Source organism: Panicum virgatum, chromosome 6N (assembly GCF_016808335.1).
Source record: "Panicum virgatum strain AP13 chromosome 6N, P.virgatum_v5, whole genome shotgun sequence".
Lineage (NCBI taxonomy): Eukaryota > Viridiplantae > Streptophyta > Magnoliopsida > Poales > Poaceae > Panicum > Panicum virgatum.
The window spans coordinates 48296170-48308194 of record NC_053150.1 but is presented as its reverse complement, the minus strand read 5'-3'; the positions used below and the strand labels follow the sequence as shown (position 1 = coordinate 48308194).

General features: G+C 45.9%; 1 protein-coding gene and 1 pseudogene across 1 annotated transcript; both read left to right on the top strand.

Moving 5' to 3' along the window:
• The first annotated feature begins 3429 nt into the window (after nucleotides 1–3429).
• LOC120677267 lies at nucleotides 3430–8244 on the top strand. The gene is made up of 5 exons (XM_039958415.1): nucleotides 3430–3935; nucleotides 4337–4440; nucleotides 5105–5281; nucleotides 5612–7512; nucleotides 7749–8244. The coding sequence occupies exons 1-5, from the start codon at nucleotides 3802–3804 to the stop codon at nucleotides 7896–7898; spliced, it is 2466 nt and encodes an 821-aa protein (XP_039814349.1). The 5' UTR covers nucleotides 3430–3801; the 3' UTR covers nucleotides 7899–8244.
• Nucleotides 8245–10167: 1923 nt separating this feature from the next.
• Nucleotides 10168–12025, top strand: LOC120678257 (annotated as a pseudogene).

Here is a 12025-nt window from a genome sequence, read left to right as displayed (position 1 = left end):
TGGTTTCCTTTTCTTTAAAAATCAAGTTAACAAGAATGAAGACTGGAGAACCCTTCTTCTCTATCTCTATATATGAAACAATACTGAAGAATTGATAAATGGAATGCAGTTACAACAACACCACTAAAAAAGCGGACAATTTGTTTGCGTCATGTAGTAAGCTGGGATCTACATGCTACAGCTCTGGAGGGTTGCTACAGTATGCAAGATTCGCCCGGTCTGGGGTTCTTTCGGCAGCAACTGCAGTGACAATAATGCATGAACTACCAATGGCGTATATCAAGCTCCTCATTCTTTTTCACGAGCTAATATGCATTAATTGTTTTAGGTGCAAACGACCACGAATGAATGAAGTCAGTCAGCTTTTCGAACGAATTTCATAAAAAATATTTGAAACTGGTTCTATTATTCACTAGCGATTTCGCTTCTTCTCTTTCTAAAAGTTACCTCGCTAAGGGTGTTGAGGAATAAAAGTACTCTATTCTTCTTGTGATGAGTGAATTATCAACCGTGCGGTGTGATCGTGCGCTTGGTCTTTGGATTGTAGGTACACGGGCGTCGAGTGTCGACGGAGAGTTGCCGTGAAGGAGCTCGGGCCGGGCGGCAGCTGTGGCGTCCACTCCTGGATCAAGGGCGCAAGCAGCGACGGAAGGCGGGTTTCTTGGTTTGCCGCCACAAAACCAAGCAGACGGACGGCTGGTATTTAGAAGACGCCAAGTCGTGGAGGCACGGGCGTCGGTCTCGGGACTGACGGAGGCGACGGGCGTCGACGGCGGTCTAGGGCCCTCGCCTGCGGGCGAGGAGGGGGTGACGAGCGTCGGGCGGCGTCTAGGGCGTCAGAAGGCTGAGGCGCTAACGGCGTCTAGGGCCACGGCATGGCGGCGGGAATCTTCCCAGCGTGTGGAATTTTGAACGTTTTCTCAAAACCAGCCACCCTACCCGGTTTTCGCGGACCCTCCAAAACCGCGGACGGAGCTTCATCCACGTGGCAAGCATCGCGGAGAAGACTTCGACTCGAAGAAAAAACCTCGACCGTCGGATGAGTCCCTGTATCTTTTTCCGGTTTTGCCCCTACGGGCTTTCTAGTATTTATTATTGGTCTAGGGTAGTTTAGTCTTTTGGTGTTGAGTAGTTGTTGGAGGTTAAAAAACCCCCCTCACCCCCCTCTCTCTCTTTTTCCGGGCGTTCTAGACAGCAAGCGCCGCCTCCTCCCAGTCGCCTCCTCTGTTTCTTCTCTTCCTCCTCCCCTCCTTCCACTCTAGGCTTAGGATTTTAGGGATGGATTCTTGAAGACTTTGTACTGAGATTGTGTGGGAAAGGAGGCCCAATCCTCCTTGTGCCCTCCGGGGTTTTGAATTCATTTCAATCTCGTACGTTTCTGTGCTTACTTTTGATGATGAATTCGATTTTCCTTTGTCGATTCTTATGCACGAGATCGTGATGGTCTTTGAGCTCTTTGAAGTGATTCTAATCCCTCTTGCCTAGTGCAAAATCTCTAGGAATCACGAGCCCTTTTAGAATCGAAGTTCTTGAAGTTTTCACCTTCTTGAGAAAACCCCGTTCTAGCTCGGTTTTTCTCCTCGATTCCTCTCAAACCATGGAGTGATTCGTCGATTCCTTCCATGGATGTGTTCACAAGTCCTTTGTGATCATACCCCCCAAAAATTTGGTAAGATTTGGACTTGATTCAATCCCTTCGAACATCGAATTTTTGACAAGGCGCAGGCTGAAAACAGGGTTTTTGCGTCGGGCTGAGTTTTTACCTATCACCGGTTAACCGACGTTTTTGAACATGGTGCGTCGGTTTCAACCGGTGAGTAAGAGTTCGAGTGTTAGGGTTTTGGTGTTCTGCTTGTTGCACCGGTGTATAGAAGTCTTCTATCATCGGTTCAACCGGTGTTTATTTGATTCGTGTTGCAAAGTCTCTGGACAACTGTACCGGTGTTTCGGTTTTGCTAGCATCGGTTTTAACCGGTGCTTTGCATCGAGTTTTGGTGTCCCTCTGGACAACCACACCGGCGCTCGTGATCGATTTTGTCGGATCATCCGGTGTTCTATCACCGGTTGAACCGACGCAGTTTAAACCGTAGCGTCGGTTTAACCGGTGTGGGTGTTTTCACTGCTGCAGGCTCTGCACGTCGGTTTAACCGGTGAGTATACCTTGCGTATTTTTAGCTGCCTCTTTTCGCTGTTTGTTTTCGTGTTGGTTCGATTGCGTTCCTAGGGCTTTCTTGTGTTGGTATAGCTCCTCCATAGCTACTCCAAACTGTGCCTAGGACTCTAGGGTTGGGTGTGCACTTTGGGACTAAGCCGATGTTTCAGTTTGCAAAAATTTCTGAATCGGCTCCCATTCACCCCCCTCTGGTCGCCCCTTCGGTCCCTCAGGTGTGTTTAGATCACTTTGCATTTTGTGTTTTTTTTGTTTTTGGAAGAGATTTTTTAATATTTGAAGTACTAAATGTAGACTAATTACAAAACTAATTGCAGATTTCGTCTGTAATCTCCGTCCTTAACCAATGTTTTACTTCTCCAGCAATTTTGTTAGTTTGACCAATGTGTGCTCACATGTGAAAAATTCGAAATTATCAATGGGACGGCATTTTATGTGGCCTATATATTATCTACGTGCCTGTTCTTGGCACAATGGCATGCCCTTGTGTTATGCGAATCAGAAGATAAAGAAATTCCATTGAATGAAAACCCGGATGCCATGAGCGAATTTAGCTAAGCGAGAAGAGATATTTCATATTACATCTTGCCACAAATTGTTTTATATTATTCTACACCGAGTTTTCAAGCATCCGGTATGTTTCGTGGATATTGTCACAACTAATTGTAGTCAAATAGCGACATTGTTTTATGAAAATTGCACTTTCAAGCATATTGATAGCATTTGTAACACCAGATTTTAGCTTCCATTATATTCAAGTGATATATATAGATGCGTTGAATCTCAACCCATATATACATAGGCATGGCCTCCTACTAATTATTGAAGCAACATGAAAATAAATCCTTCTGCTTGAAGATGATGTACAAAAAATCATGGGCCAAAATTTTATTGTTTCATCCCTTCGCCAAAATAGACCACAGAGCAGCGAGGGCACATCATCATCATCATCATTCCAACCTCTCTCCTCCCACCCATTCCTGCTCCCTTCACAACAAAACACACAAGAAAAAGAGCGATATGGAAAACAATATCATGAGAACTACATCAATATTTTTTTCTAAAATACTTCTAAGATAGATAGACAAGAACAAAAGATGAAGCCAATAAGCCAAGCCACCAAGCCAATCACTCACTAGTTATCCTAGTCAGCATCTCCGTCTGGCTGTCTAACCAACTTAGCTTCTCCCTTCCAATAGAGAACAAAATCCCTAACATCTTCTAGATTCTCTCTCCTAATAATAAACAGAAAATAGAAGAAAAAAAAGCAAGATAATAAGAGAGAGGGAGACACCCTCCCTCCTTCCCCTTGCTGCGTTGCCCTGCCTGCTCACCCAGCCTCCCTGGCAGCCAAATCATCCACCCCCCAACAAACCCAGGGCGCCATTCTCGCGAGCACAGAAGAGGGGAGGAAAAATCATCTCCTCTAACCTCTCCCCTCTTCCCCACCAAAATCCTCCAAAATCCCGATCTTTATTCCAGAAAAGATCCTCCTTTTCTGGGTCGATACAGATACACGCAGCTATTTATAGCGTCTGGTCTCGTGGATACGCTCGTTCTTGGGCTCCCCTGCGGTGCTGTTGATTTGAGGAAGTCAAAGTCGCCTGCGGCTGAAGGGGGGAGCTGGGAGCATGGCGGAGGAGGAGAGGCGGCGGTTCGCGAATCTGCGAAGCGTCCGGTGGCGGGTCGATCTCAGCATCCTACCGGCGTCGCCTGAGGCCTCCGTCGACGAGCTCCGCCGCGCGGCGGCTGATTCGAGGAGGAGGTAAGGCTGATTGGCTTTTGTTCATGGTGCCCATCGACCATGTGTTTGTTTTGGATGTTTTTGTCGGCAGAAATCTGTTCTGTTTTTTGCGCTACAATTCTGTTATTTCGTTAGTTTGCTCTAGGTTTGGTTCTCGTGTAGGTCGGGTGTTGTTCTCATCCTCCAATGATTGAGATGAGAAAAAAAATGTCTTTTCTTAAGGAAACAATTCAATAACTAAGAGTTAATGCCTGCAATTCGACTAAGTTCTCAAGAAATGACTCGTAAAAATTCGGTATATCTTCGTTGTTTGATTGTGCACATGGCTACGAGTCATCTATGTATTGGAGGCCTGGTTCCTTCTTCCTGCAGAAGTTGTCATATCTACTTATGAAGATTTATTGGTTTCCTGTTTCTTGTAGATATGTTAGTTTGAGGCGCCGCCTTATGGTAGACCCACATCTTCCAAAGGAAGAGGACAGATCATCCAACCTCGTCGTTGACAACCCACTATCTCAGAACCCAGGTATTTCGTCGTAGACAAGATTTTATGACGACAAACAGTAAACATGAAATCACAATGATGATATGCTCGAAACATAGGTTCGCTACCTGTTTACTGGCACAAAACTCTGAAATAATTAATATAGGTGGGAACTGGTATATTTGTTTTGCATCTGTCATCAGAATTTTTTATTTACCTTTTTTGGTTGTTTTTTTTAGGTGGGGGGTTTCCAATCAGGTTTTCTGAACCAGCCTTTAGGCAAGAAATTCCAGTAGTATTGAGCACAATTAGTCAGAAATCTATGTAAAAGTGTTAGGATGTGTATCTTGCATATTCTTTAACATACTGGTCTTTGTGCTTCTTAGTAACATAATTACACCAGTAGAAAGGAGCCCCTAATTCCAAACAACCAACAAGAATAAATATGGTAAAAGTTTGTTTTCTTAAAGGCATGGAAGCTCAAAAGCTGGACACTACTGGATATAATGAGTTTTTTTTATTGCAGCAGCTTTATTGAATCGGACTCTAGAGTTCTATTACATCTAGATAATCAATTCTTGTGTGGTTCAATGTTCTAAATGGCTGTACTTCCCATATGATCATATATTTTTATTTAACTTGCATTGTTGCGCCAATACTTAGTGCTAAATTCTAAAGCTCATATATTTTTATTTAACTTGCGCAGATAGCAGCTGGGGCCGTTTTTTTAGAGGGGCTGAGTTGGAGAAAACTGTTGACCAAGACTTGTCCCGATTGTATCCAGAAGATGGTAGTTACTTTCAAACGCCCAATTGCCAGTCCATGCTGAGAAGAATACTGTTAATGTGGTGCCTTCAGCACCCGGAGTGTGGATATCGCCAAGGTAAGAAACACTTTTGCATACGTAGTTGACAGTATCTAGCCTTTGCAGCGTATCTGGTTAGCTTTGCAATCTCAGAAAATTGCCCATGGGGTTGAAACCCTCTGTTCATGTTTCATTAAACTAGTAGCAGCCATATAATAAGCTGAATCTTGTTTTTAGATGAACTCTTTGGGACACGCTAATAAGCTGTAATTCTGTAAATCAGCGACAAATAGCAGTGTAGTTTTGTTGAAGTTTGATTAATTTGTTTGGCCACATTATTATCAACTAGCTTTCCCCATGTTTTTTAATTGCCAAATAGTTAATTACTTATGGACTATTATTTCACAGGAATGCATGAACTACTAGCTCCTCTAGTGTATGTTCTTCAAGTTGACATCGATAAACTGTCTCAAGTACGGAAGCTCCATGAGGACTGTTTCAATGATGATTTTGATGGAGTGCCTTTCCCAGATACCGATATGGTTTTCAGTTATAAACCAAGGAAGGATGCAAAATGGCATTCTAGAGATGACAATGGCAATGATTCTGAAAGAGCTTCCAAAGTTAACAGTCTTGATGAGCTTGACATGGATACAAAAGAAATAATTTTACTTAGTGATGCATATGGGGCTGAGGGTGAACTAGGTGTTGTATTATCTGAAAGGTTCATGGAGCATGATGCCTATTCAATATTTGATGGTTTGATGGATGGAGGTAGCGGAGTGGTTCGCATGGCGGAGTTTTTCTCAGCATCCAAGGTTGGATCTAGCTCAAGCCTTCCACCTGTTATTGAAGCCTCATCATCTTTGTTTCATTTGCTTTCCATTGTTGAGCCATCTCTTCATAGCCATTTCATTGAGCTAGATGTGGAACCACAATATTTTGCTCTTCGTTGGCTGCGGGTCTTGTTTGGACGAGAGTTCTGCCTCAACGATCTTTTAGTCGTGTGGGATGAAGTTTTTGCTTGTTCCAATGATATGCTGCTCAGAGAAAATGAAGAATACAATTTCAAGATCTTGTGCTCATCTAGAGGGGCATTCATTGTAGCCATGGCAGTCTCTATGATTCTTCACCTTAGATCATCTTTGTTGGCTACTGAAATCAATACATCGTGTCTTCAGAGATTACTGAACTTTCCAAACAATGTTGATGTGCATAAGCTAATTGAGAAAGCCAAATCTCTGCAGTCTATTGCTATTGATGCAAACGCGTCATCCCCATCTTTCTTATCAAAGAAGGATAGCTATGATTATGATAGGGTTTACAGCAATCTTGCTACTTCAACTCCTCCAAGGACTCCATTGCATCCAGTATCTGAGAGTTACTGGGAAGAGCAGTGGAGAAACCTGCATAAGGATGGAACAGATCCCAAGGAGATTGAAAACGTTCAATCCTATAAGAGGTCACTAAAGAAATCTCTGAGCCAGAGGCTTGGTTTATCTAGGACAGAGTCGGATCCTTCTCCAGTTAAGGTAGTTAGTGTGAAGAATGACACCAAGAGTTCAGTGAGACGTTGTCTTTTGAATTCCTATTCAGACTGTGAAGTTGCTGGAAAACTTCAGCATGATGAATTCCCTATCATCTCAATTCATAAGGAACCTGTTGCAAGTGCTGAAAGGCCTTCACATCTAAAAGTGAAACCAGCAAGTCAGATTTTAACAGCAAGTCAATCAAGTGTGACAAATGCCAATCCTCTTATTGACTCACCGTCAAAATCTGCTGACGAGAGTTCAACAAAAGGAGTAGAAAATTGTTCAAGTGGTGAGAGTTCTCCTGTATTTTATGCAGCAACTGCTGGTAATGAGCCTGAGAATTGTCCTGACAATGATTCAGAGAGAAGTAGCATCACTTCAAATTCATGTGCTGGTGATGATGATAGGGATGAAGTTTTGCAAGATGAGTCATTCAGTGGTAGCTGCGAGAACAAAGTCGCCTTAGAAGCAACGACATCTGAAAAAAATGCAGATCCTGTTGGACCATCTGAGAGAAGTGCGGTATCTAATGAAAGAAAGCCATTCATAAATAAGCTACAATGGTTCTTGAGGTTTGGCAGACCTTCAGGTGAAGGCAATGTGGAGAAGGGCAGTGATGAGGCATCGGATGATAAACATGGCGTTGTTCCTCCCAGCGCTTGCCCTCCTGATGTGAGTTTAGATAACTCCCATGGTGGCGTAAACTTGGCTTCTGGTGATAAAAAGGTCATGGGCACACTCAAGAACATTGGACAGAACATGCTTGAAAATATACAGGTATTTTATTCAAAATCTATTGTTGCCCTCTGGTGTTATCATTTGATGATTGCTTATTTGCTATGTACTGCTTACTGTTAGTCCCTATATTACTGATGGTACTTTCTATCTGGTCACCATCCATTTGTCTTACACAGCTCATGCTTTGAAGTTCTCAATTGCATAGCTAAATTGTTTGCAATTGTAGAATGCTGTCCAATGCATGGGAATAAACGGTATCTGGATGCGATGTGCAGGTGATCGAGTCAGCGTTCCAGCAAGACCGTGGCCAGCCAAGCGCCATGGAAAACTTCTCCAACAACATCCTGGGAGGCAAAGGGCAGGTGACAGCCATGGCAGCTCTGACCGAGCTCCGCAAGATCAGCAACCTGCTCCGCGAGATGTAATGTAACCACACCCGAGGCGCACACCCCCATTTTTTCCCGATTCATTAGCTCCTCAGATAAGGAAGGCACCCCCTGTAGTTAAAATTAAGGCGCCTAGGCCCCCTCTGTATATATATAGATTCGATTCCATTCCATTGAGTCTGGTACGTAGAGGCTCTGCTGTACCTAATGGATCGGCTGTCAATTGAGTTGCGCTTGATGAGGGAGTAAACCTCTCTCCGGCGTTAGGAAGCAACCCACTTTTTGATGGAAGAACAATTTTGTCCGCGTACAAGGATTTCCAAGGTCGAATAAACCAATGGAATAAGCTATATCCAATGTGCATGTGTATCCCTTTTCCTGGTGAGGTGGTGAGCTTATTAGCTGGTCATGATTTAGCTGCTGTGGACCTGTGGTGCCAGCTTGTTCGACATGCAGTATTCTTGTACCCCATGTGCGTCACTGCAGATCTCATTCAGGATCATTGTTTGTCTTTGGCAATGAGCAAAAAAGCATCAGGTCTTTGGATACCCACCCACCTGCCCAGGTGCGCTGCTTTCTGTTGCCAGCGTGTGTTTCTGAATATATCAATCTTTTTTTTTGCGAAAGAATATATCAATCATGTCAGAATTCAGCGGGTCTGATGAGTCACGCATGATTTGCGTGCGCTACATTAGGGAAGCAAGAAAGACAGTGACGGGTTGGGTCGGGTTGACGCCGTGCTAATCAAGGAGAAAGGATTTTGGCATGAGTAGTACAGCAGGGTCCTGGCTGGCTGCTCGTTCTTGAACGCCTCTTGGACACGGCGGCAGCTGCTGTGCTGCACAATCATTCATTCCCGTGGGGTTCTTCTTTCTTCCGTCGTCGTTGTTGTTGTCTGAAGGAGACGGCATTGATCGGGACAGGTTGGGTCTCAGCTACTTGTTGGGCATTGATCTCCTGCCCAAGAGGACTGGGGGGATGAAATCCCTTGTCGCGGCGTGCCCGTTCATGCGTGTCTTTCCTTCAGGGCGGCGTACCGACACGCGACACCCTTGTGGCTGCCCACCCAGCTTGGGGTCGGCCGCCGTCGGCCCTCGGCCCTCCAGGTAGAAACGGCCAGCGTCGGCGTCGTGGGAAAAGGCAGAAGGCCTGCGACGCCGCACGTGAGGAGCAACCGGGCGCCCGAGACGCGGCGCTGCGTGCCGGCCCAGGGAACACAAGAGCCGAACTGGCCATGCTGGGCTGACGAAAGTTCCGGGCCGAACCGGCGCGGGTGTCTGGGTGATTAGGCCCACTTTGCAGTTGCAACGCGCCGGCGGAGTGGGCCTAATAACCCAAAAACTTCACCGCAATCTAATTGTAAACTCCTTACTTTTTTTATTTTAGATATAAAGATTGAAAAAACAATAGAAAGAGAATGTTGTGTAGTAGTAGTTGTTAGGCTGGTCTAGAGTCCACCGCTACCATTCTGGTCATCATCGTCTCATCGACCTACAGACGAAGGATGTGCGGGAGGACGGCTCGCGGCGGACATGGAGTCGGGACCGTCCCATTTTTACAAATTTCTAGGTGTTCATCCGGCTAGGAATTAGGGTTGGTAGTGCTTCTCCGCGGAGGGGAGGAGGCGACGAGCAGAGGGCAGGACTGCATGGCACGAAGGCATGGCATGATTTCTACGGCTCTACAGGTGAGGAAAATTGGGAAGATATTCATTGGGTTGGGCTAGGCGGGCCGAGAGGTCCCCGCGGGTTGGGCCAATTTGAAATACATGTGAGTACGCGACCTGCAAGTTGAGCCCATTTGAAATGCACAACACTCCTTAACGATGGATAAGCATCCTGATAGGGTGCCTTTCCACTAGCAGAAAAGGCTCATCCGCCTCCCCATCATATGGGCCGTACGTGGGCTGGCACTGCTCCTCCACTGCCGCCCTCGGCCCTGGCGCCACCACGGTAACTCCATCGCCCGCTCACCCACCGCTACACTGGAGAATTTCTTCTTCTTACCCCCGCCACCGGCCAAACCGACCACCAGGTGTCCATAGCCCCGTCTGGCCAACGGTGCTCCCCCATCGTCTTGCCTCTGCCGCCGGTCGAACCACCACCACCGTTGGGCCGCCACCACCCACAACCTCCCCCTCTATAGCCACAGGACACGGAAGCTCCCACCCTATGAAACCCGAAACCTTAACCCTCACCGCCTTCTCGACAACCACTCCGCCCGACGGTGGCCTCACCGCCAACCACTCCCTCGGAAGCCTAATCCTGGTAGCCTGGGCGGAGTGGCAAGCAGCGGCGGTGGGAGGTCCATGGTGAGCCGTACTGGACCTTCTATAACGGGTCTAATCGAAGGTCGCGCGCGACCTCAGTTATTCCCGTCCTTCAACTCCTTACAAAGTCCAACAGTTTAAAACCTGAAGGCAACTTATAATTTTAGCACTCAACTTGGATCAGGCAATCAGCTAAGGCCGGCTATAATAGGTTTTGTTCTGGAAACTGAAGAAGCATGATACGCATGTTCAGGAAATACTATTCAGACGAATGTAGGACAGTATACACTACACTAGATGTTCACTGCACTTCCATCAGAAACTGATAACGTGGAGTCCGTGTAAGTGCCGCATCAAGTAGCTTGTGAGGGCAGAATGCTAATGATGCCTCGTCAGCAAATGCCTTTTTCGCCTTGGAATTCTTAAAAATATGATTCGAAACCTAGATGTTTTGCCTCTCTCAGCATGTTAAATTAAAGTGGCATCGAGGCTGCTCCTGCGTGCCGCCCGCGAGGCATCTCTCGCATCTCGCACCGCTGCGGCAGCCGCATCTCGCGCCGCTGCGATGGCATCCCGCTCAGCGCGTGCGGCCGACGCCGCAGCCGCCGCCGCCCGCTTGGGCTCAGGCGCCACAGCTCCCGTCGACAACTGCCCCACTCGCGGCGTTGCCCTCACCAAGCCCAGTCCAAATGGCCGCTTCTTTTCCGACGCCGATTACGAGCAGTTGCCAGGTAACCAATCCCCCCTCTTCCTGGTCTTTCATAGATAGGGCTAGTAGGAATCTATTCATCTCATAATTTTTTTTCCAAATTGTTGCCTGCAAATCCTCTGTGCGCGCGTGCTTGAAACTACTAACGCCCTTACAAAACTACTGTCGTAGATGATGCCAAGACCCCGACGGACAAGGATCTTGAGTCGGACGAAGCCGTATGGGCCTTATACTAGCGCTGGTGCAAGGCTTTCAACAAGGAACAACGTGACCATGCCGAGATGGCTCGCCGGTTCAAATTATTCAGAGATACTGCAAGCAGGGTGCACCGCTGGAACACTTATCTTCCTGACGATCCAAAGAAAGCAGCCATTTACATTCGGAAAAGAAGACAGGCCAAATTACTTCTTTCAAAAGGGCAAGATGTCTCAAAGTTCGATGAGAAGTATCTGCCAATGGAATTAGGTCCATTCGCTGATGGGGAAGAACCATTAGGCGAATTCTCTAAGCGCTTAATGAAGGAACTTGAAGAGAAAGAGAACAGTGTATCCTCTAAGTGAATCCTCTAAACTTCGAGGATTGGCATCTGCCAATGGAATTAGGTTCAGTGCTGTTCAACATGTTGCTGCAGAGTAACTTGCATGGTTGGAAATAGCCCGCTATAGTCCGCTAATAGTTTTTTAGGAGATCTACCGCTACACTATACAACATTTGTCCGCTATATCCGCTAAAGGAGATTTTATGAGATTTAGCCATGCTAAATGTCTGCTAAATAGGTTTTTGTGAGACTTAGCAGCACTAAATGTCAATTGGGTACTGTTGGGTAGTTAAGAGACGTGTTAGACTCAAATTTTAGGTGTTAGACCAACGATACTTATAATTTGTATGAGATTATTTATTATTTTATCATTCCGCTAAATGATTTAGCTTTCACTATAGCCCGCTATAGCTTCGCTATAGCTATTCTATAGCTTTTAGAGAAGGTTACCGCTAAACTTTATAGCCCGCTATTTCCAACCTTGGTAATTTGCTTAGGGAAAATCCAGACCCTGAATGAGATGGAGTGAACTCCACTGTAATAAGTTACGATTTGTTGTTCCATGTGTGCTAAGTTATGCTTCCATGTGTGCTAAGTTATGCTTATGTAGCAGCTATTTCTCTAAGCAGTCATGATGTGTTCCATACGCT